The sequence below is a fragment of the Neofelis nebulosa genome, chromosome 9 (assembly GCF_028018385.1).
Source record: "Neofelis nebulosa isolate mNeoNeb1 chromosome 9, mNeoNeb1.pri, whole genome shotgun sequence".
Taxonomy (NCBI): Eukaryota; Metazoa; Chordata; class Mammalia; order Carnivora; family Felidae; genus Neofelis; species Neofelis nebulosa.
The window spans coordinates 96,115,077-96,141,516 of record NC_080790.1 but is presented as its reverse complement, the minus strand read 5'-3'; the positions used below and the strand labels follow the sequence as shown (position 1 = coordinate 96,141,516).

General features: G+C 40.5%; 1 protein-coding gene across 1 annotated transcript in view; it reads right to left on the bottom strand.

Annotated features, from left to right (window-relative positions):
- RALGAPA2 (Ral GTPase activating protein catalytic subunit alpha 2) overlaps nucleotides 1-26,440 on the bottom strand; it is a 324,808-nt gene that overhangs the window by 144,868 nt on the left and 153,500 nt on the right. The window contains exon 24 of the mRNA XM_058684743.1: nucleotides 5,217-5,345. Within this exon, the coding sequence (XP_058540726.1) occupies nucleotides 5,217-5,345 (129 nt within the window). The remainder of the gene's footprint in view (nucleotides 1-5,216; nucleotides 5,346-26,440) is intronic.

Here is a 26,440-nt window from a genome sequence, read left to right as displayed (position 1 = left end):
TGGAAAACAGTGTGGAGGTTCCTCAAAAAATTAAAAATAGACCTACCCTATGACCCAGCAGTAGCACTGCTAGGAATTTACCCAAGGGATACAGGAGTACTGATGCATAGGGGCACTTGTACCCCAGTGTTTATAGCAGCACTCTCAACAATAGCCAAATTGTGGAAAGAGCCTAAATGTCCATCAACTGATGAATGGATAAAGAAATTGTGGTTTATATACACAATGGAGTACTATGTGGCAATGAGAAAGAAAGAAATATGGCCCTTTGTAGCAACGTGGAAGGAACTGGAGAGTGTTATGCTAAGTGAAATAAGCCATACAAAGAAAGACAGATACCATATGTTTTCACTCTTATGTGGATCCTGAAAAACTTAACAGGAACCCATGGGGGAGGGGAAGGAGAAAAAAAAAAAAAGAGAGAGAGAGAGAGGTTAGAGTGGGAGAGAGCCAAAGCATAAGAGACTCTTAGAAAATGAGAACAAACTGAGGGCTGATGGGGGGTGGGAGGGAGGGGAGGGTAGGTGATGGGTATTGAAGAGGGCATCTTTTTGGGATGAGCACTGGGTGTTGTATGGAAACCAATTTGACAATAAATTTCATATATTTAAATAAAAAAATCCAGTAGAAAAATAAAGGAATATATCAAAGGAGGCATTTCACAAGATTTCAATTCAGCCAACACTTACTAGCAGCTATGATTAGCCAAGAATAGGGCAGACACCACGATTACAGAGGTATGTCATTCGCCCACCTTCCCATCTGTCCATCTTTTTTTTTTTTTAAAGTTTATGTATTTTTGAGGGGGGGATGAATAGGAGAGGGAGAGAGAGAGAGAAGGCATAAAATCCCAAGCAGGCTCCCCGCTATCTGCGCAGAGCACAAACTGCGAAATCAAGATCAAGAGGCAGATGCTTAACCGACTGAGCCACCCAGCCATCCGTTTTTCTGTCTACCTACTACTATCTAGCAATTATAATAATGGTGGCAAACACAGAGCTCTCACTCAGTGCTAAGCACTGTTCTAAATGCTGTACAAGCATTTCCTCCTAGAATACCCTCAGCAACCCAATGACCTAGATACTATTATCATTTCTACTTTACAAGTGAGAAGACTGAGGCTCGGAGAAATTCAGTGGCTTTTCAAGTGACAGACCCTGATTTGCACTGAGGCCATCTAATTCCAGGGTCCACACTGGGCCTATATTGTTAAGCACCCAGGGTAGGAAATGAAAGGGAGTCTCCCTCCCCCAGAGAGATGGCAGTGTAGCATGTGGAGTGTGGGAGGAAAGGCAAATAGCGGTTATACGTAATTCAGGAAAGCACTTGCTATGTGAGTCATAGAGTAGGGATATCACAAGAACGCAGAGCATTCATCTTTTACCTCGCTTGGTTCTCATCAGCACACAGGTAAACAAAAGACAATATAAAACACACAGAGAGATATTCTATGGGAACCAAAACGAGGCAATGATTTGTTCTGTTCAGGATAGTTAGGGACACTAAGACCAACCGCTGCTAAAAGTCGCATAAGCCACAGGAGCCAGCCAGGCTGGTGGAGTGAGGGAGTGAGGTGAGGGGTGAGAGGCATGGTACGGGTAGTGGGAATAGAAAAGGCAGAGGACCCGGGCACCCATGGACCTGAAAAAGGCCCCAGGTGCACAGAGCCGGGAGGCCATACAGGCCCTGGAGTTCCCCAGGGACGGAGTCTGAGAAAGACACCCAGGGCTCTCAGGGAATAACCCCCAGGGCCACGTAGCACAGTTCCCATCTCATTCTGCCTGAGCAGTGATGCCCTCAGAATGGAGCAGGAGTGTGGGGTGATAGATGCTCTCAGGGAGAGCAGAGTGTCAGTCACTGAAGCGCAGTACAGGCCAGAGTGAAGGCAGCTATGAGTGCAGCCATAGCATCAGGGATGAAGTTGCTGTATCTTTAATGGTTTATTTCATTTTTTAAATATGAAGATTTGAAACCACTAGAGCAAATTGAAAATGTTAAGACTAGCCAAAGTCCGTCAGTGAGTACAGTTCCATGTTACATGACCTGTGGTCACCACCCAGGCCTTTCCTCACCTGACCCCACGCCAGCGACGATGTAGGTGCTAGCTCCCTCGTGCCTGGGAACACCTGCACCATTTGGCCCTGGGACACCTTTCTGGGCTCCTAAGGTGGTCTGACAGTCTCAGTGCTGGAATGCCTTGTTTCCTCAGGATCTAAACTCCGGGACACTGAGTGTGGTTCTGTGCCCTCTTCTCTTTCAGATCTATACTCACTCCCAAAGGATATTCAGCCCCAAGATTTCAATGCCTCCTAAATGTTGGACTCCTCAATATTTCTGTCTAGACAGACTTCCCACCTGAAGTCCAGGTTTGTATGTCATCTCACCTCAGGGGTCCAGAGGGATCTCACACTGACGAGCTCCACCTAGACCACGGTCCTGTCCTTCTGTGTAACCCTACCCCATCACCAGCACTCTGTCCCCTTATCCGAGGCCTTTCCTTTCCTTTATTTTATGTTAAGAAGCAAACTCAAAACATTGTGTCATTCCACCTCTGAGGTCTCCAGCATCCCTGCTTTGGGTTTTTTTCTTTGCATACATCACTTTCTGAGCTGTTAGTCACTTAATATTTATAACCCCACAAAGGCAGGGGTTAGGTGGTCTTCATCACTTCTCTACCCCAGTGGGTGCTCAATAAATACCATCCTGAGATAAGGGGAGGCTGCTGCTGTCCCTGTTTATCTGACAGACACTGATGGTCTTTCGGGTCTCTGCTTCAGCTTCACTTCTTCCATGAAGGCCTTTCTAATGTATGTCTTCCCCTCCACCTCTTACCCGGCAGAATGAACACTTCCTCAGTTGGTGCTCCCGTGGGTTCTGGATGTGATTTTACTGTGGCTGCTAGAAACTCATGCACAAACATTAAACACTTGGTGTACCCATCTGGTTCCTTGAGGCTAGGGGCCCTGTCATACTCAGCCAGGCCAGGTCCCAGCATGTAGTAGGCCCACAGTAAACATTTCTCAAACAGCCTTGCTTTGTTGGCCCTCATTATCTGCTGCCCTTTATCCATCAGACAATCTTTTTTCTTTTTTTTTTTTTTCTTTTTTTTTTTTTTAGACTTACCCATCAGACAATCCTGGTTTAGACTTCATTGAGATTGATACCTTCCCCTGAGTGGCTTAACTATTGTGTTGTACATGAGCCTGGCTTGAACTGTGGACTTTTAGATTGCGTGCTAGGCTATATAACAACTAGATATAAAACATCAGATCTTAAATAAAATTAAGGAGTTTGTTGCACAGCTTTATTCAATGAATGTGGTAAATGACAATACTTTTTTGGCCTAAGCACTGAGCCTAGGGTGAGTCCCAATTTACACACAGGAGAATGAGGAGAATGAAGAGAATGAGGCTCATGTGTATAAGCATATTGTCTAAGGTTAGAGAACAATACAAGGCAACACTGGGATGGAACCCAGGTCCGACCCTATAGAGTTCCAGGGTAAAGCATGGGAAGGGGAATATATGCAACACTCTGTCCTATGTGCACACAACTGATCTGTCCCACTGGTGATGGACATTTGGATTAGTTCTAGTTTTAGGCTACTGTGAAGAATGTTTGCTGAGCACAAGCTCCAACCCATATTTTGGTGACCTGTGTGTGCGTTTCTCTTTCCCTCAGCAGGGCATAGCAGGGGTACTTCAAACTTGTATTTAACTTGTGTTAGCCAAAAACTTGACTGAGTAGGTGTGCCCCATCACCAGTTCCCCTACAACTTTAAACTTCAAGTTTAAACTAAGAGAGAAATTCAAGGCAATTTATAGTTACTATTCTTTCATGTAACTTTTACATTCACATGATCATATTTTCTTTCTCTTTCTAAAAAAATATATTTTGGAAAGCTACTTTAATATCTTACCTAGCCAAGAGACAAGTTTTCACAGAGAATGACTGCCATGCATGGCATCATCTCTAGAAAGGGTGTGGCATTTTTATAGGAAACCCTAGTATCAAGTAAGGAAACTATTAATAAAGAAGTATGGTTTTCCTTCCTGTATCTTGTGAATTTGTTCAATGTTGATCTGAATGATAAAAAATAAATTTGAAGGTTCTTTGAGAATGATTATCCTAAAATCTTTTTCAGAAACAAAGAAGTATAAAAATTTCCTATTCCTTAAAAAAAACAGTTGAACAAATTCAACATCTTTCTTCCTTTTTTCTTCTACCTTTCTTTTTTATCCTTCCCTTTCATCGCTCTCTCTTTTCCCTTCCCTTTGCTTTTTAACTTATCCTTATAAGAAAAAGTTAGCACATGAAAATACCAGCATGAAATACCATCTATACATAAGGTATTAAAAACAACTTAAATTAAAATCCAGGGTTGGAGTTTGAATTTACCCTGCAGAGGAGACAGAAGTAGAGTGAAAAAGTAGCAATATATCAAACAAAATTTAGGTAGCTAAATACTCATATTGATTTCAATACAAGTCCCTGGAAAACAGTAAAGCTAATTTTATTCACACCATTTGAAAAGGAAAACAATGAGTCTGAACAGGTAACAGGTGTACAGAGCACAAAAGTGAGAGGCCCTTTATGTGTAAATGTATAAGAGTGTTCTACCAAAAGACATTAACACATTGCGCTAATAGTGGAAGTAAATGTGGAGATTGCAGATAATCTTTTTGTAGCCATGAATGTTCATTTAGTCCACTCGATTCTCATTGTTTAGTGTAAGAATTGTGCCAGAGTTTTACTGCACAATTAATAATATGTATTCATCATCTGCTTAAAATTTAAGTGTTCTCACATTAAAAAATATTTTGTTAGACTTATAAAAACCAAGATAATAATTTAAAAAATTATTGATAATGTACACTTAAAATTCTCTCTTTACTACAGACATCTCTGTGCCACCATTTACTGGAAAATGCTAATAGACTCTAAGAGACAACTCCTGCTTCTGACTGTGTAAATGTACTGAAACATTAGTGAGGATATGATTTTTCACACTCTGGCCTTTTGATGAAACGCCTTCCCAATACCAGTGTGTCATCTTATCCTACAATTTCACACATCAGCTGCCAGGGCATCTACCCCAGAGCCCAGTTTCACATTGCACTAATGAGTCAACACCTGTTAAGAGTGGAGAAATCTGAACCTTGTTAGCGATTGTGAAGTCTCCTGGGAGTTTGGATGCTGAGCATTGTCATACTCACCGCCGGCGTGTCTGTACTGAGGACCCTGGCAGCAGCCGTGATGAAGTCCCCCACCAGCATTGAGAAGCCAGGCAAACCCAGGGAGAAGAAGCGCGGTGGACAGTGCCTTATAATGGTATTTAAGATATCCTAGAGGCAGAGATAAGAAAGCACAACTGTAATTTTCAAGAACAAAATTCCAGAGTAGACAGTTCATTTGTATATATGGCCACTTAGATTAGATTATATATATAATCTAAGGGAACGAGGGTCACAGAAATTTTTCAGTAAAATGGGTACTGGGAGATGACTTAGTCCAAGGGCTATTGCACCCATTGTACAGGTAAGAGAAGGGACACTAAGTTGTAAGATGATGTGCCCAAAATCTAAATCATGGCATTGGGACTAGACACTTCTGTCTTTCACCTTAAGGTGAAAGCTTCAGACAAGCTCCAGGGAGTATTCAGGTAGATATATAAATAAGACCTGCAAACACCTATCACTTTCAAAACTCTCCAATTTTCAAAAGTTAAAGCACACTGTTTCATTAAAAAATCTTTAAGTAGGCAAAGAGATGGAAATATTCACTCTTCGGATAGTTTTATGTGTTAAACAATGGGAATGAATAGAGCACGGTCACACTCTAAGCTCGGGCAGTCAGTGTGGCTCTGGGTACAAGTGAGAACACCAGGTAAAAGTGCAAATGTAGCAGCTGCCATTTACGTGGTGTGCAACATGAAGACCCCTGACTACCGAGACACCTGGTGTTGCCGTGTCTGGAATGGCCTGTCCGTGGTGGGTGGCAGGCTGGCCCCTGCCCACCAGCTCTGTTCTGAGATAGCCACCACATTCCAGCCTGTGGCAGAGCAGGGCTCCACCACCAGATAGTGTTCATGCCACCCACAGCCAGGCCACATCTCTGAAGCCACCTGTGCGAGTGTGTGTGTGCACAGGGAATTAGTCAGAAAACCACAAACTTCTCTTACGTACTTCTAGGCCATGCACATTAATCAAACATACTCAACTACTAGAGGTATGTGTCTTGTAGTTATTCAATCTATAGTTAGTCTCAAAATACAAGCCAAGAAGCAAAATTTTAAAGAATCTGATTTCTTTTCTATGGCTATTTTAAAAATCCTTTAAAATAATCCTGGGGCACCTGGGTGGCTCAGTTGGTTACGTGTCTGACTCTTGATTTGAGCTGGCCCAGGTCATGACCTCACGGTTCGTGAGATCAAGCCCGGCATCAAGCTGTGCACTGACAGTGTGGAATCTGTCTGGGATTCTCTCTCTCCCTCTCTCTCTCTGCCCCTCATCCACTCGCACACACACACACACACACACACACACACACACACTCTCTGTTTGAAAATAAATAAACTTAAAATAAATGAATAAAATAATCCTGATTCAATTTGATTAAATTAGAACAAAGTAGTAGCAACACACTAAATCCTAACATGTTAAATCCTTTACCTCATTTCACAATCTGTTAATCTTGAAAGAGAATTTTTATGTGTTCACAATACATTTTTTTCCCAAGACTTGTTTTTGTCCCTATATAATGGATTTATTTGGTTTCTACTAATTGTGCTGTTCATATCCTTAAAATGACTATTCTGTGCTTACTCCATTAGAGCTCATATGTAGTAGTTTAGTACTAATTTAAAGTTTTAGCGTTTCAGCAGAGTTTTTCCTATACCAAAAATACAGAGATAGGTAAACAGACAGATAAAGGAGGGGAGGAAAGAAAAACCTGAACCACACTTCTCCCAAGTTAATGTTTAACCCTGCTTTAATCATGTCCTTTGATACACTTTAGGGTCCATATCAGCCAAGGCAAACATTCTAAGGGGCTGAGCAGATGGATGCTGTAGTTTAGAAAGTGTGTAGTAAACTCATGCTCCAAGAGTGGAACAAAAGATCCACCTTTTTCATAATTAAGCCTCTGATTAATGCCCTGGGCTCCTCACCACACACCTGTAATTACTCACAGAGGTGCGTATTGTGCTGGGCCTTGTCTAGGAATATCAGGCATCAAGCTACCCGGCAGCAGATGGAAGAACATTTCTGTTGACATATGCCACACTGAAAGGATTCATGTCAACCTGGCCAGCAAGGTAGCAGAATGCTGTGTATCTGAAGATTAATAATGCAAACAACCACCATGTTAACTTGGTTATGTTTGTGTTCATTCCATCTGTTGAGATGAGGAACTAAGCCTTGAACCCTGAAGATTTTTAAAATCTTTGGCACAAACTTAAATAAGCCATTTTCACCACTGGAATTTAGAATTTTAATTAAAAAAAATTTTTCTGTGACAAGTTTATGGGAATTAGGAACTAAATCCTTTAACAAGCAGAGGCCAGAATTTGTAAATGAAATCGTTTTGCTTCATAAGATTCATGTGTATAAAGATGAAATGCTCTGTAAATGGGGCATTCACCAAAAATTACTAAGTTGCCACCAATGCTAAAGACAGCAGAAACACAAGGAGCCGAGATAGAGTCACACGGCTCCCCGCCTCTGGATCTGCGCCAGTCACTTCAACGGAACCTGTTTCTATGGGCAAGAAGATTGGAAAGAGAGGGCAAAATAACAGATGGCTAGCCTACCCTACTATGCCACCCACGTAAGACAGAGCCCTGAGGAGAAGTGGGGCCTGGGTAGCTGTCGCCAGTTAAAGGCAGCACTGGGGTAGGGGTAATGTGGGAGTCAAAGAGGGAACTGTATGGTTAGTCAGCCAAATTATGGCCATATGCCTGCTTATTTTGCTTGTCCACACTGAAATGGAACAACCCAAAGATTCTGTCTTTGTGATGACATGTTAAAATTAGGAATGACTGTGTGGTGCTTAAAAGAGAACAGCTGCATATACTCAATGGAGGGACATCCATTGAGGGCTCAACTCGTATCTAGTAGAATCTTCTTTCACCTTCTCCTCCCACTTTTTTTTTTTTAACGTTTATTTATTTTTGAGACAGAGAGAGACAGAGCATGAACAGGGGAGGGGCACAGAGAGAGGGAGACACAGAATCTGAAACAGGCTCCAGGCTCTGAGCTGTCAGCACAGAGCCCAACGCGGGGCTCGAACTCATGGACCACGAGATCGTGACCTGAGCCTAAGTCAGCTGCTTAACCGACTGAGCCACCCAGGCTCCCCTCTCCTCCCACTTTAATCACAGTAAGATCATAGCTATTGCTGGAATCTCTGAAAAAATAAAAATCTTGAGACTCTGAAACTTTTTGCACAGACTCCAAGGCTTCATATATAGACAGGACTGTGCTTCCCAAATGGTCAAGTTATTCATGTACAACCTCATGCCTTCTGCCAAATTCACATCCAAAGTGAACATTATTTGTCTCTTTTTCAAAGCAACTCATTTTTTTTAAACTTAAATAATATTATTCTGGAAAATCAGTGTCCTATGTCACAAGTAGAAAACAGTCCTATGTCAATACAGTAACAGTAAATCAAGGCTACTCAATTTTTGCTACATATCACTATCTGATGGAGGCTTCCCTTGTTACAAAGGGCGGTTTGGTCTTCAGGGTGGTGTGAGAGTTCTGTACCTGCTCCAACTGGCCTATCTGAGAGAGTATCAAGGACTGATGGAGATGAAGAAAGGGGCCATCGTTCTTCCTGGGTGACTGGAGGCTGTTTAGTGAAACCTTTCTTGTGACTACCAGTGGGAAATGCCCCTGCACTCAAACCCTGGTGTGATGAAAAGTGCACTGGGACTGGGGTCTCAAGGCTTAGGTTCAAGGCCGAGTGTATGTGACTGTAGGCAGATCATGTCATGCCTAGAGCTTCATGTTTCTCTTCCATTAAATGGGATGACTCCTTCCCACAGAGTCCTATCTAATGACATAGATGTGAACACATGCCTTTCTAAACTGAACTGAAAAGTACCATACAGGAGTAAAGACGGTGACAAGTAAAAAAATGATTTTTTTTTTCAAAAAGGAAGGACTCTGAAGGATTTTACTTTCTAGAATTTACTTTGTAGGTTTTGTTTGTAGAATTCTGTGGACTATTATTTTGCTGATATTCGGAAAGAACATTTTAGAAGATTTTGAAGGTGGCATAAATAAGACTCTTAGTTGACATTATCCCAGATATTAAAAACCTCTAGACATTAGTGCTCTCAAATAACATTCCTAGCAAAGCATTATAGCCATTATAATGTATATAATTTCTAAGGCAAATAATAAAATCAAAACAGGAAAATGGTATTTTTAGATTTTCTAGCTTCCATTTTTCTAAGGAGTTCTAGAATTTGCCTGAAACAAGTGACTCTGGTAGCAAAAATTAGTTTCTTTTTCCATACACTAAATAGACTAAAAACAATAAGCTAAACAATAAGTCCAATGAAAAATGGACTCTAAAACAGGAATTAGGCATATTTTTGAGAACTGACAAGTGTGAAGCACAAAGTTCTTTCACATGTTTTTTTCAAAGGAAATAAAATTCATTCTGCAACATGCTGCCATATAGTAAAAAGACCACCAAACTAGTATTTTTCTCCTGTTTCTGGTTAGAAGTCCGCACGCATGCTACACAGTGAGTGTGAAAGCTGCACTGTAAGATGATAATTGTGAATTTGCAGCTTATCAAAAGATTCCAGCTTATGAGAAAGTAACTGGTGAGAACATCTGTCTCTTATCACTGATCTTACAAAAAATCAGGTAATTCAAATAGAGGCGTGTTGTTTCCTCTCCTCCAAAGCACCGTTCTATAAACACAAACCGCATTCAGCCTGGTAAATGAATCGCTTTAATTGAATGCTATGTACACAGTAACTGGAAAAACCATAAGTGATAAGAAAAACATATGGTGATGGCAACAGAAATTGGTTTATTCATTTTGCATAGTGTTGTTTCTTTAGTTCTCTTATAATTGACCTTTAGAACGATAAATGTGTAAAATAATTTTGTTTATTATGGCTCCAAACCTTCCAACAATTACACAAAATGAAAATTTAAAAGGAAGGATTCATTCTGGAAGCATTTCCATTGTTTACATAATTGCACAGCTATAATTTAGTGCTCATGTTGTTAAGGAAAATAAAAAAAAAGGGCCATTACAGGCCATTTCAATTCAAAATATTGCACAGTGGTGTCAAAAATGGGGGAAAATGTTCACTTTAAAGCAGTTTAAAATGGATTAACCCTGTAAACAAAAACATTTCAATATAGTGTTCTATGAAACAGAAATGTTCAAGAAGTAGCCATCGTTCAAACGGAATTAGAAATGTTGCAACTGTACTTTCACACCAATTACATATATATTATTCACTTAATATTTGCTCATGGCCCAGCAGATGATGGTTGTAACACAATAGCCGACCATCTGTCTCCCTGCCTTTCCTTAGCGGACTCGCGCCTGCTCCTCAGGGGCAGACGGGTCCGGTTATGCCACCTAAAGTCACTCAGACCTTCCAGGAAGCCAAACAGAGCTGCTAAGAAATAAAACTCATGTATACAGAATCACTGAACTGCTTCTTTAATTTTTTACTTTAAGAAAAATAAAATGCTGCGTAATAAATAACCACCATTTTTCAGGGAACGTACCTGCCTTTTATCTAGAAAATTCTAGAGGGAGCTCTTTTGTTTGGTAAAAGGGAGAATGTTCAGATCTGGTTATCTCATTAATCTGGTTAATGAAAAGGTTCAACTCATTCCACACCCAAGTGTAATTACTAATTATCAAAATATTTGAATGTAAAAGGGTACTTTTAACACTAACCCTGAATATAATTTAAACTTTAACAATCAAAAAGGCAGCCACAATCCTGCAGTACCTCAAGAACATATTTGAAAGTATCAATTATCTCTCTATTAGCAAAGCTCAGAAATGCTGAGTGACCAAAAAAAAAAAAAAAAAAAAAAATTAGTTACCAGAAGAACAGATCCTTCAAAGTCTCAAGGCCTGGGCCACTTGCTTCTGCTAGTAGGACTTTGCTCCTTCAGCTCTGGGCAGAAGACACTCTTTACATACCTCAAGCTGCTACCTGGCTTCTTCATGGTCTACATTGGTTCAGGTAGGATTTTTGTTGATAAAAATAAAGCCTTTATGATTATGGCCTTTAAAAGAAGCATGGCAGATCATGTCTTAAGCACTGAGCTTCCAGAGAAGTCACTGACACTAAACACATAGCAGGACAAAGCTAAAGATTACTTTCAAGATCTGAGTCAAGGAATAGGTAGTATGTGCTATACATTATCTGTTTAAAAGGGCCGAGTATGGTGTGATCTGTTTGGAGAAGAAGCAGAGACTTGTGTAAGTGTTGGAAAAATGTGACCTCTCTGGGTGTAACTACATTATGAAGGCCAGGAGAAATAGGACAGAGTAATTGGGTTCTGTAGCTGGAGAAACAAAGTCACCTAGTACTTCTCACCATGAAATATACTATGGAGAAGACACAGTTTCCCTGACAGCAGTGTACAAAGGAAAAAGGGAGTGAGAAATGTGAAATGAATTTCTGATGGCCACTTGAGTGGCTCTGACTATTTGTATGACATCAGGATTTCAGGAGTGACAGAACATCAGGCAGAGGGCAGAAAAAGTTGCTGCAACCCTCAGCCCTAAGGAGACAGTCTTGAATGTTTTTTTATGACTGCTTGCAATTAATTCTGCATCTGTGAGGAAGAATTTTGCTAGCCTTTAAACTCATCAGGACTGTCTGCTTCAGGAAAAAAAGAGCGATTGGTTGGCTGACTGAGTTTAAGAAACACTATATGAATTTTATTTTATACTGAAGTTGGTATGTCACCAGATTGTCTTAACTGCTTCTTTTTCACTTTGTTGTCTGTAAGAGCTTTATTGAGAGTGCTGAATCCTAACCACTAGACCACCAGGGAGAGCTTTATTGAGATATAATTTACATGTACTAAAAAATCACCCTTTAAAGTGTATATTTTAGTAGTTTTTGGCATTTTCATAAAATTGTGCACTATCACCACTATCTAATTTGAGAACATCTTCAAAATCAAACTGTCTACCCATTAGCAGTCCTTCACCATTCCTGTCTATAGGCAACCTCTCATCTGCTTTTCTGTCTCTACAGATGTGCCCATCCTGGACATTTCAGGATACGGACACATACACCACATGACGTTTTTTTGTTTTTGTTTGTTTTTTGTTTGTTTGTTTTTTTTAACCTGGCTTCTCTTATTTGGGCAGGTGTTTTAAGTTCATACATATTGCAGCATGTAGCAATACTTTATTTCTTTTTGTGGCTAAATAGTATTCCACTGTGTTGATATACTACATTTTGTTTATCCAATCATCAGTTAATGGATATTCAGGTTGTTTCCACCTTTTGGTGATTGTGCTGCTATGAAAATCTGTGACCCAGTTTTTGTTTGAGTAGTTACTGTCAATACTTTGGGGTATATACCTAGGAATGGAATTGCTGGTTCATAAGGTAATTCTATGTTTAACTTTTGAGGAACTGTTTTCCACAGCAGCTTCACCCTTTCATACTCTTTTGTTTATTTTTGAGAGAGACAGAGAGAGAGAGAGAGAGAGAGAGAGAGAGAGAGAGAGAGTTGGGTAGGGGCAGAGAGAGAGGGAGAGAGAGGATCTGAAGCAGGTTCTGAGATGACAGCAGACAGCCTGGTGTGGAGCTCGAACTCATGAACCATAAGATCATGATCTGAGCAGAAGTTGGACACTCAACTGATTGAGCCATCCAGGCGCCCCACCATTTCGCATTCTTACCAGTAATATATGAGGGTTCCAATTTCTCCACTTGCTCGCCAACATGCTACTTTTTTGTGTTTTTTAAAAATTATTATAACTACTCTAGAGAGTATGAAGTGGCATCTCAATGTAGCTTTGATTTCCATTTCCCTAGTGACTAATCTTTTAGTCTTTTCACATCTTTTCACATGCTTTGTTGGCCATTATGATATCTTCTTTGGAGAAATGTCTAAGTCTTTCACCCACTTTTAAATGAGGCTGTTTGTCTTTTGGCTATTTAGTTATAAAACTTTTTTATGTATTCTGGGCATTAGACCCTTAATCAAATATATGATTTGCAAATATATTCTACCATGCTGTGGGTTGTCTTTCACTTGCTTGATGGTAAACTTTGTTGTGCAAAAATTTTCAATTTTGATGAAGTACAATTTTTACATTTTTTCTTTTGTTGCTTGTACTTTTGGTGTCATATCTAGGACTTCTATAGTTTTAGCTCTTATATTTAGGTCTTTGGTCCATTTTGAATTAATGTCTATATATGGTCTGAGGCAGGAATCCAACTGCAGACTTTTGCATGTGGATATTCAGATGTCCCAGCACTGCTTGTTGAAGAGACTACTGTTTTCCCACTAAGCTGTCTTGGCACCCTTGTTGGAAATCAGATGACTAGAGATATATAGGTTTATTTCTGGACTTTTAGTTCTATTCCATTATCTATATATCCAACCTTTTACCAGCACCAGCACCATTTTGATTACTGTAGCTTTGCAGCGAGTTTTTTTTTTTAAACTTTTTTCATCTTCATTTTTGAGAGAGAGACAGAGCATGAACCGGGATTGGGGAATAGAGAGAGGGAGACACAGAATCGGAAGCAGGGCGTAGGCTCTGAGCTGTCAGCATAGAGCCTGACGTGGGGCTCAAACCCTCAAGTCATGAGTGAGAGTATGACCTGAGCCAAAGTCAGATGCTCAACCAACTGAGCCACCCAGGTGACCCTGCAGTGAGTTTTGAATAGCGAACTCTGAGTCCTCTGGCTTTGTTCTTTTTCAAGATTGTCTTGTCTATCCAAGGTTCCTTGCAATTGCCTAAGAATTTTAGGATCAGCTTTTTCCATTTCTGTAAAAATTGGAATTTTGATAAGGATCCCATTGAATTTGCAGATGAATTTGGGGAGTATTGTCATCTTAACAATATTAAGCATTCCAATCCAAGAACACGGGTCATTTTTTGACTTATTTTGGTCTTCTTTAATTTCTTATAGCAATGTTTTTTGGTTTTCAGTGTATCTCTTTCATTTCCTAGGTTATATTTATTCCTAAATATTTTGTTCAAATATTCATTTGATGCTATGAATGAAACTGTCTTCTTAATTTCATTTTCAAACTGTCCACTGTGGTGCACAGAAACATAGTTAATTTTCTATATAGATCCTGTAATCTTGCTGAATTAATGAATTTATTCTAATAGGGGATTTTTGTGAATGTTGCGATTCCTTGGGGTTTTTATATACAAGATTATATTGCCTGTGAATATAGATAGCTTTCCTACTTGCTTTCAAGACTGGATTCTTTTTATCTCATTTTCCTACCCGAATGCTCTGGCTGTAATCTCCAGTACACCACTGAATAGAAGCACTGTGAATGGACATCCTTCCTGATCTTGGGAAATTGTGGAAGTCTAAAATGGAAAGACCTGTTGTTTCCGGGGTGGGAAGAAACCCAGAGCCTGTGATGTGGTATCCACACCTCAAGTAGCCTTTTCTCAAAATATTTTTGGGGATTAGCAAATTAGAGCAAGGATGTTCAGGGTGCTTGGAGATCAGATGCACTGAGTAAGAACTCACCCTCTGTCATATGAACTGAGTTGTTCTCTCAGCCCTAAGTCCTCAGCAATATGAACAGAACCTAAAGCCCCTTTTACTCTGACCAACACAACACCCTTCTTGCACCCCATGGATGGGGGGAGCTGCTTTCAATGTATGCTTCCTATAATGGGCATTTCACAGCTCACTGGGGAGACTAACAGGGAGACGGCAACCCCACCAGGAAATTCAACACATTCATTATTCCATAAGGTGAAAAAAACTGCTGGAGGGTTGTAGACAGAAGTGACTTACCGGCTGTACCAATCATGCCTTGAAGACACCACAGCCTGACTATGTAATGACTGTCTTAGTTGTGACCCTGATAAGCCTCAAATCTCCAACATTACAGTTTGTACAACAGGCTGGTTTAATGAGATTGATGCAGATGCTCAGAGCAGTTATTAACTCCTGACATGGGACTTCAGCAAATGAGGTCTGCTGGTGAGTAATGACAGCAAAAGTGTCATAGCTGCATCTGACTCCCGTGTGTATGAGGTGCACTCAGAGCAAATAGATGCAGCACTCTGAAATGAGACAAAACCTGGGGGCCAAGTTGACGCAGAGAGGTGTTTGTACATCCCAAGAATTTATAAGGGCCCGGGAGTGGGGTGGATGGGGTGGGATAGGAGGATGTTCAAATCTGCTTTTTCTGAGGCAGCCAGCTCAAGTCTCTCCACTGGTTCCTCCACCCCACTCCTCCTCAGCTTTTACAAGGTTCTGGAGCAGAAGCAGAAGCAGAAGCAAAAAGTAACTGACATCACAGGTAACAGGATAGTTAGAAGTGTGCTTATAGAGCATAATTGTGCAAGTAATATCATTAAGGTAGGAATTACTGCAATGAGTAAAACATGTGCTCCTATAATTAATATAGGTACCACAGGAACAGGCAGCCATACTCTCCCCAGGTATACTGTGCATCCTGTCTCAGGAATGCATCAGCTGGAAATATATTCTTAGAATATACAAAAGAAATGTGGTTTAGATGAAACCACAGGCTTATTAACATGTTCAGGTATAGCCTAATGCCATGGCTGCAAGGTGCAGTGAAGTCTCAGTCAACACTGCCAATGGTGTCAAGAAGAATACTCATGTCACTCTCATGCTAGAATCCAGATTGTACACTTGCACTACCTTAGCATAAAGTATGGAACATTCAGTAGGGAAAACATCTCTCTACTGAATTTGGGTAACAAGGATATTTCTTGTGTTCCTCTGGAACTGTGAAAACCTAGAGAAGAAAGATCTAAGAGATCATCATTCAATTCTTTCACTTACAGAGATGGAGTAGGAGATCAATGAAGGCCAGAAATTGCCCCCAAGGTCTGGACACAAACCCAAGCACGCTCCTATTCTTTAGGAAGAGAAAATGTTAATGCAGGGTCAGTGAAGCACCATTTGACATCCGTGAATAACGGGCCTCATATGTAGACCCAGAGCATCATCCTGAGGCCATTATTTAGCTCTGAAACACAAATTATTCTTTCATCTCATTCACTTTGCCTAATAATCATTTATAAATGCAGTTAATACTTTTTAGAGCTATACTTTCAAGTGAAGTCATTAAAATGCTCTGGCTTAAACATGTGCTTCCAAGGGACACCTGGGTGGCTCAGGCGGTTGAGTATCTGGCTCTTGATTTTGGCTCAGGTCATGATCTCACCGTTCATGGGTTCAAGGCCCATACTGGGCTCCACACTGATAGTGTGAGGCCTGCTTGGGATTCTCTCTCTCTCTCAAAATAAATAAACTTTTAAAAAAATGTGCCTCCAAAATATACGCAGATCATTCTCAGAGAAATATTATCAAATGAGGGAACTGGGTATAAAATGCTATGCTCTAAAGAGAAATGAGTCTCCCATCAAAATATTCTTAGGAAACCCCTGGATAGAAATTGCATGGGTCTGTGCATGCACCCATGGAAGTGAAGCATACGCACTGTTAGAAGGATTCTATGGAAAAAACACCAAGAAATCTCCCAGGATTCCAACAAGAAACCAGGATCCCTATTTTTCCCACATAATTTGTGACTTCCATGTTCATTTACTTGAAGCCTCAACTCTGCTAAAAGCCTTAGAGCTTTTGATGCTGTTAAAGATGAGTGTCTAGTGAATTTAAAAGTATTTCCTTCTCCCTTGCTGAAATTGGGAAGCCTGGCTCTCAAGTGTGGATGAAGGTGAGCCTGCCTGGTGGCATGGAGTTCTCCATTCTCTCCTAGCCCATGACCAGGAACAAGTTAAAAAGGAAAAGCTATTCGGTGTCTTCTGGTGTGTTCTCATACTGGAAAGGAAATAAGTTTTGGAATATGATTATTATCCATTCTTTTCATTGTAGGATAACACAAAATGCACACTCTCTAGTTTGCTTCCTTGTAAGTAAAATTACTCCACCTACACGTGGGAGCAAAATCGAAGCTTTCCACATTTTGTGCTCTATATTAAAAAAAAAAAAAAGAGGGGCGCCTGGGTGGCGCAGTCGGTTAAGCGTCCGACTTCAGCCAGGTCACGATCTCGCGGTCCGTGAGTTCGAGCCCCGCGTCAGGCTCTGGGCCGATGGCTCGGAGCCTGGAGCCTGTTTCCGATTCTGTGTCTCCCTCTCTCTCTGCCCCTCCCCCGTTCATGCTCTGTCTCTCTCTGTCCCAAAAATAAATAAAAAATGTTGAAAAAAAAAAAAAAAAAAGAAAAAAGAAAGGAAGAGAAATATGGGCAATGTGCTGGTCATTCAATTCTGGGGGTCTACAAACCTACTGCACCAATGTGTTGGAGGACTGGACATAACATGTAGAGCAGTCCCAACAGGTAACGTTTTAGTTTCATCTTGGGCAACAGACATATAACGTGTTCTTCTTCTTTTTTTGCAATTTAATGTGTTTGGACAATGAGCTCTCAAGATGGCTTAAATCTGAGAGAAAATTCCCCAAGGGAGCTAGCTGTCCACCCACTTCTGAGGAAACCACGGGTTAGAAGCATTAACAAAGCAGTAGTTTCAGCAAACCTGAGACAGCCCCTGGCCGGTTTGTTCACGAGGGAGACCCCAGTGCACTTGAATCCCAGCACAGCAGGAAGGAAAGAGGTAAAGGAAAGGAATTAGACCATCTAGAATAATTCCAATACCTCTAATGGGTTGACAAATGGCTCGGTGCTTCGAATTCTAGGAATATCTATTTAACATTTTGGTTTTTGATTTACACATAATGAAATTCACTTGGGGGGGGCTTCAGAAGTACTTTCTTTTTTTTAATGTTTATTTATGCTTGAAAGAAAGAGAGAATGAGAGAGAGAGAGAGAGAGAGAGAGAGAAAGCAGGGCAGGGGCAGAGAGAAAGAGGACAGAGGATCTGAAGTGGGCTCTGTGCTGACAGCAGAGAGCATGATATGGGGTTCGAACTCACGAAACATGAAATCATGACCTGAGCTAAAGTTGGATGCTTAACTGACTGAGTCACCCAGGTATCCCGAAAGCACTTTCTTTAAACAAAGTTGCTTTTAGGCAGATGTTGGGAAGAATGAGGAAAAAGGAAGAGGAAGGATTTGGATAGAAAACTCCTAAAAGGTACAACTACTTTGCTCTCTGATCTTGGGCAGGAGTTTGTCTCCTGGGCAGCAATTTCAACACCTGTAAATGAGAGTGAAAACACAACCTGCCCCACGGTGCTCTCACAATGCAACAGAGACAGACCAGAAAGGATTTTGTAAATTCTGAAGCCGTATACATCGGTGTTTGTATTAAATTATAGTGGGCCTTTTAAATTATGGTCTTATTAAAATATTAATTTTTCTAGGATCAGCTGAAAAATAAAACTTGGAACAGAGTTAATACCCACTCATTAAAAAGGGAGTCCGAAATGAAACCCATATCGTTTTGATAATCTCAAGAACATTTCACAGTAAATTGACAAAATTCTTGAGTGCTAACTAACTCAGTTGCAGGTACCACATCAGCTGCTGTGAGGGGAATGAGGTGGAATAAAGCATAGCCCCTGCCTTCCAGCAATGACCCCTCAGGGGTAGAGGACAGCTCTGCGAAGCTGAGACTGAGGGCAGACCAAGTGCATAGTGCTCCTGCAGGGGGACAGCCTAGCACTCCATGGGGATCCAGAGGAGGGAAGCAAATAGGTGACACAAACGGCCTGGGTCTTAACAAAAGGACCATGCTGCACACATTCAATGTGAGACTCTAGTAGGGGGGTGGGGGAAGGCAGGTAATTTATTTTAATGTCTTACTACAAAAAGATTCTCTTCTTCTAAAATTTCTCTAGCCCAAAAATACCTACCAAAGAATATTTTTCCATGGGAGAACAAAAGACAAGCCATTGTTTATTGTTTCTTCAGAAAACAATGTTCTCTCTAAAATGTGTTCCTGTAAATAGCATTAATAGCTGAACAATCTGCAATTACCACACTCCCACTTATTGTTATGTATTAAAAAGGAATTAACAGACAAAAAGAGATTATTCCCCACAAGGAGAGCACTTTCTCACAGAAACAAAACTTGCAATTTAGAAGGCTTTTTTGGACATTATTTCCTTGTATCCAAACCTATCCTTCATGGATTATAAACCACAGTCATGATTTAAAATCTCTTATATTCAAAAATCGATCCTTTACACATGGGAGTTAAGAACTAAGTACAATTTGGTATTTGTAATGCCTCTAGAAGCCACCTCTCTGTCTCAGTTCTCTGCCTGAAGAAAAATGTGAATTTCTTAAAATCTTAATGGAATTCTAAATGGGAAAAGAAGCTCTTGCAGGTCAACAAGTGATTTTCCAAACAAGAGAATCCCTTCTGTAGTGACCATACTAGCACCTACTGAAGGCATAAGTGTCCTCACCTTTCCAGAGCTCCAAAGAGAGCCATTACAACCCCATTTCCCAGATGAAGCAGGTCAAGCCAGAAGAGGCTATGTGCTCACTGACTCGAGGAGGCAAGGCCAGGGCTCAAGCTCTTTTCCCCAGGTTGCCAGGAGGTGGCCCAAACAGCTGGCCTTGGATGAGACAGAGCCTGAGAAGCTTATAAACCCCCAATCACATGCCAGGTGCGAACAGGACACCTGGTTAGAAAGGGCCTCTGGTGGTGAGCTGGAGTCTACCATCAGTCCCTACTCTGGAAGTAAGACAGCCTGACCTCCCTCTCCCCACAGGCAGGGCTCCAGACATTTGAAAGAAGGCAACTCCTCACCACGCAAGCTGTTCTCTCGCCATCCTTCCTCCTCTCAGTCACTTGGCAGCGTGCATAGGGGAGCACAGCCACCCCAACTCCTCCCTGCCTCCCTGCCTCCACTCACACTTGCAGTGCTTCAGGCTCTGTGACTTCAGACCACACCACTCATTCACACTGGGCTTCCGGACCAAATGCACCTCAGGCATTTGTCCTGGTAACTCTGAATTAATGTGATGGCTCCATGCTTGAGTTCTTAAATTGTTTTTCTTTTTTAAAAATAAATTGAATCCTATGAAATTGAACCCCACTTTTGAAAAACAGTCCACTACTGGCAATTTTCATAATGTTCCACCTAAAACATTCGCCTCTCTTTAATCTCCCTGGTTAAATTTTTGTAGGGTTTAATTTCCCTGCTTAAGTTGAGACAGCTAGTCTTTCATTCTTGTTTGATTGCTGGGTTTTGTCATTTAATTTACATAGGCTGGCTCTTCTAGTCTGGTGTCATCAGCACAGGTACTATTGTAGGGCAGGGTTCCCCCAGCACAGCACTATTGACACTGAACCGTAAATTCTTTATTGTGGTCCTGTACATTGTAGAATGTTTAACGACATCTCTGGCTTCCACCTGCTAGATACCAGTGCATCCCCTTCCCCTCTTGTGACAACCAAAGTATCTCCAGACATTGCTCTGTGTCCCTAGACGGGACGGAGCAGCCACCACCACCACCCCTGGTCCCAAGAATCATTGTTCTAGGGTAATGAATGATGGCTGCATCACCACTACAGAAAGTTCACGTCAGCTCTGCAATTAATTGATCGTTGGGGCCAAAGTCTCAACCAGAACGGTTCAGCTCAGCTATTTTGGTCATCCAATCTTCCCCATGATGCCACATGGATTTAAGGAAGTCTTCCTTTTGTTTCTAGTTTCAATCAATCAACATATTTATTGAGTGTCTATTCCATCTGGGAAAAGACAAGATGCACTCCAGTGAGTCTACTAAAGGAAATTCTGGTGACTTGGGCCTTGTTAGAGGCCACAGTAGGGTTTCCTTCCAAAAAGAGACCTCAGGGCACAAGAGAACAATTTTTTCTACTGAAGGATGTAGGTCAGCTTATATGCTTTACCATATGGTAACAGTTTAGTAAGAACAAAATCTTTCAATTTTCCACATACACTGAGTTGCTATTATATTGCATTTTTACGCTTTATTTTGTGTAGCATGTGCTTATTAAACACATATGGCTAAACTCGTATTTAAAATCATAATTCATATTCTTCACTGATAGCATTTATTTGAAAGAAAGTCTTTATACCTTTAACTCCAAAAAGGGAAATCAAAGAAAACTCAAGTCTCTGGCCTCAGGTAAACCTCTCCCTCTCCAGGTCAGCCTCTGCTGCTATCGTCTTACACTTTTTAAAGCTGTGAAGCAGGCTCACTGCACATGTGTTAGACCTCCTAACTGAAGCCTCTCCCATCTGTTACCTTCTACATATTTCTACTTTCCTTAACTGCGGCGTATGAGGGGTAAGTGAGCTCAGTCTACAGTTTAATGAAAATAATTACTGGTTTTACAGCTGTGAAAGAAAAGAACAAAATTTTATTTTTGTTTATTTCGTTTATTTTGTTTTATTTCGTTTATTTTGTTTTATTTCGTTTATTATTTTGGTTCAGTCATCTGTCTTAAGTCTCCGTGGTCAGTGATAGCTAAGCAAAGTTATAATAAAATTTTCTTTGGTAAAACTTGACTAATCTATGGCTTATACATTCTCATGAAACCGTATGGGAAACACGCAGGAACCAGTGGATGTTACTTGGTGGTATAACACTAACTATGTGATCGAGTCTACATTTTATTACTCTGAATTTGTACAATAAGCACATAATAAGAATTATTATTAACTTATTAATACATGTCAGGAGACGGTTCACATATATCACCTATCCTTGTAAACATTATTCTTCCATCAAAACTAAGTCAAACTTACAGTTTTAGTTTATTTATTCCTGTAGTAAACTCTTCTATTCAATAAAATCCCATTAATTAAAAAAAAGTAAATTCAAACTCATAAATACTATTTTTAGAAAAATAAAAGCTTTTTTTAAGTGTCAAAGTGCTTTCAAAAACAAATAGTAACAAAATTAGCTAACAAAAACGTAAGGTAATAGAGACCTTTAGAAAATCTAGGTTAATAAGCATAAATAAATTTGTAGTTTGGACATCACTGTTCAAATTCCAATAGATGATATGATATGTTCTCTTAAGAGGAGAGGAAATGTGCCTGGAGATCTTTCCAACACATTTCTATTTCCTAACACCTACCTCAGTGTATTCTCCATACACCTGTTTCACCTGACCTTGTGCTGCAGTGCCCATGACAAAGAGAGGGGTCCCATCCTACCTTGCCCCCACTTTTTCTCAATTCATCTTCTTGCCTTTCTGAATTAATTTTTGCTTTGAGATATAATGGGAATAGTGCCAGCAGGCTCTATCTTCTCAGGCACTTGCCTCTCAGCACTATATCCAACCTCTCTGAAATACTCTCTCTCTCTCTCTCTCTCTCTCTCTCTCTCTCTCACACACACACACACACACACAGAAGTATACACATTACATATATATGCACATATAAATAAATAAGTTTATTCACACAAACGCCATCTGTTTCTTAGTCCTTGTGAGGCCCTCATTACCTTGCCTTTGGCTACGACAGCAATTCCCTTTCTGTGTTTGTTGCCATCACTCCTTCCTGACTATAATCCATCCCACGCAACCACTATGGTTTAGGCTTCTTAAAATGCTTTTTTGGCAATGTTGAGTTTTGTGCTTCAAAACATTCAATGGCTCCCCATACCTATGGGATGAAAATGATGCTGAATCAAGGTTCCCTACAGGGCTGCCTAGATTTATGTCCATACATTATTTCCAAGCACATGTCTGGCACTACACACAAACCGCTTATGGTCACTGTTCCTTGAACATGGCTTGAGAAGGTCTGTACCTCAGACATGCAAAATTCCATCCTGCTTCTCATCCTACAGTTTAAATCCTATCCATCCCTGAAAAGTCTGCTCAAAACGATTCCACCTCCTCTGTGAGCTGCTTTCGAACCAATTCGGCTACAAGGGTATTCAACCCAGTTCAATTCTTATAATGTGTGTACCACTTATTTGGCTCTTGCACAAGCTGAATGATCCTGTACCTACTCACTTACATGTATCAGACCGCTGTCTACACCCTTAGAACCTGACTAGGTAGTTACAATGGTGAGAAAAAATACTCAACATGTAAAGATTATCGAACCTTTTGCTATCTTCAGGAAAAAACAATGTGACCCTAATAACAAAATGCCTAAAAATAGATCAGAGGATCCAAGAATGCTCAATAGGAGAGGGCCTGAGAGGTCCTCTAGTCCAACTCATTCATTGGTCTCGTGTGCTCAGGCAAGGGCCCCATGGCCAGTGGGAGATAATGCTGAGTCTATCTCCTAGGTCTGTCATCTCCCAATATGTGGTCTGTCATCCATAAAAGTCAAATGTTGAATATATTTTGAAGCTACCTTATATCATTATGTCTTAGAAGATACATTTCCCTGTTCTTAAAAACCTTAGGAATAAGGTCTGGGATTAGTCCTGTTTCTACTCACTGTACACCCTATAGTTTTAAAACATTGTTTTCAAATGAAACTTTTAAGTTAGCCTTCTAGAGTTCCTCCTCTGATATACACCAAGGTTACCATTTAATCCTCTAAACATCAGTTAGACCTTTACATTTATAAATATGCAGTTTATCTTGGTAGCACTGACTCCAAATATCAAGAATTTAAACCTTGGTAAGAATCACTTGCTGTAGAGAATAAGTGCCTTAAAGGTTTATTAGAATTACTTCCTTGGATATGAGATAAACAAGGTTCCTAATTTGCCATCTTAATTCTGCACTTTTCCTGAAATTGAACACTCATTTATGTTTAGCTTTAAATATATTTATAAATGTATGTGTATCCAACACACAGTTCTAGTTATAAGTCTAACTTTTCAGCAAAGAATAACTCTTTGTCTGAGAAAAGGTGATGCAATTATTACATATCACTGCATGATACAGGCTGTCTGGGGTTATTAAAAGAGTCAGGTATGGCCAATTTACAAGTATCACCCCTGCACCTTGCTTTCATAGCTCACTGCTGAGTCTTATGCTCATTGAGGGGCCCCTTGGGATCTTTTTACAAACGACTGTTTATTATTATATTATTCCATCATATACCTCAGGAGAGGAGGTTGTTACATCCGTTAAGAAAATCAGGAGCTATTTTGACTTCTAAGAACATTACTCCATATATGATGTTTAAAATTATGTTTTCTGGTATGGCAAAAGGTTCAGTAAAACATAAAGTTAAATAAAAGCAAAAGGTTCCTGAAACAAGTGAAATATTCTTGGCTACAAAACAAATGGCTAAAATTAAGGGAGGGCAAAAAGAAATGCTGTAGCATTTAGCGTGTATTTAGCGACTGAAATATGAACAGTTTTGATTTTGATCACGTATCACCAGCACCCAGCATGGTAGCATGCAGAACGCTCCCTGCCTGAGCCACGTTTTTACTTGCAGACAACAGAATCCACTTGGCTGAGATGAGGACAAAGGGTATTTATATCAGGGCACTGGATGGCTTACAGAGTTTCTAGAAGTGCCAGGGAACCCAGTATGAACGCTTCATGTCCAGGAACGAGGTGGTGAGCAGAAACGTCCAGCTATACCACAGAGTGGTTCCAGGAGAGCTACTGTCTGCCCTTGCCGCCATGACACAGGTGCCTGAGCAGAACCCCCGTGACAGCTGCCGCTCACCACTCCCTATGCGTACTTTCCAGAACCACCATGTAGGTGCCCCTGTTGGACAGGACCATAGTGGGTGTCAACCCAGCCACAGGAGCTGGGGACATGCAGAGTTCAGCTTTTTAGTTCCCATCATACAGATGGCACACTGGGCAGGGTGAGGAGTGGGTAGAAAGTGAGCCAGTGGCCAATGATTCTGAATCCCAAGAGGGTTAAATCAACATTTTACTTAGGTCTGACCCACAGCAAGGGGAGAGGATATTTCTCCATCTGTTCTGAAATTCCACAATGCCTAATTATATCTTGTAGTCAAACGAGTATGTTCAAAAGTGAGAAAATACACAGGGAAAGAAAAATATTAACATTTTACGATAACAGAGTATGTTCTTTTCCTCATACTCTTCAGTGTCATTACAAGGGCTCATGTTTACTGAGGGCTGTTTTGTCCAGGCTCTGAATTGAGTACGTTATATATTTTAGCTCCACAAAGTCTTCAAATAACCCTTATGGTAAGCACCACAATTACCTGCATTTTACATATAAGGGGAGAAAGGCATAGTGAAGTCAAATGATAAGGTATAGCCAAGGCTGGAGCTCAGACAGGTTGTCTTGAAGCCCATGCTCTTAACTATTACACTATATCATACTATATTACATTAAATCATGACTTTATCCTGTTATAATTCAAATTTGTCATTAGATGGTTACCTCAGGGCTGAAAAATACACATTTTTCCACCTCAGGCCCCATGCTTTTTTGTGCATTACAAAGTAGGATAATACAAAATTATAGATGGAAATGACAAAGACCTATATTTCCCAAAATTTCTATATGCAAATTTGCAATAATTTTACATTAATGTAGGCTTTGCACTTAAAAGAGAATTTAACTTTGATGTGTAACAAATTACATTAAGACATTAAATCTGTAAGTCATTGTTAAAAAATAGTTTGCTTATTTTAAGCAAAGAAAACGTTCCAGTCTTTGATATATGTTCTTAGAAACATGAAAATAAAATTCCTTTCCTCAACTGTCCCTTTCCATTTTACACATATTGATCTTTCCATATGTTTTAAATAATGATGAAATTAATAGGAACTGTTTTTAATAAATCTAAATCATAGCTCTTTTCATGTCCAAATATTTTGGGGAAGACTGAGGTGAAAAAGCTGCTGAGGCTTTAGGAAAAACTAAGAACAACGAGGAACAGCTTTAGAAGAGCAGTTGAAAGATGGTGAGGAGCTGGGGAGGCAGCTGTGGAAACCTATCTCGGGTTGGAAGTGGGAGGGCGCTCTAGTCAGGAGGAGTCTGAGGTGGGGGGGACCAAGGCTGGAGCCCAGGTAGAACAAGACAGAAGGAGGAAGGAACAGAACAAACAACTGTCTGACAGGCCTGTTAGCTGTGAATCAATGGGGAAGACATACCCTGTGGAATAAACCACGCCTTTCCTGTGAATTCTAACAGCCTTTTTAGTGTGTGGCATTGGGCAAAAGTTCTTGATATTTTTTGAACCTTTGTTATTTAAACAGTGTGTTATGATATTTATCTAACTGAATTGCAGAGACAAACCAGTGGGAAAACATCACGCAGGTGCCAGCACAGAGTCTGGCACGGTGGGAGTCGGGGAAATAAAGACCCTCTACCCTCACCAGCCAACCAGATACAAAGGAGCTAGGCAGAAGGAAGCCA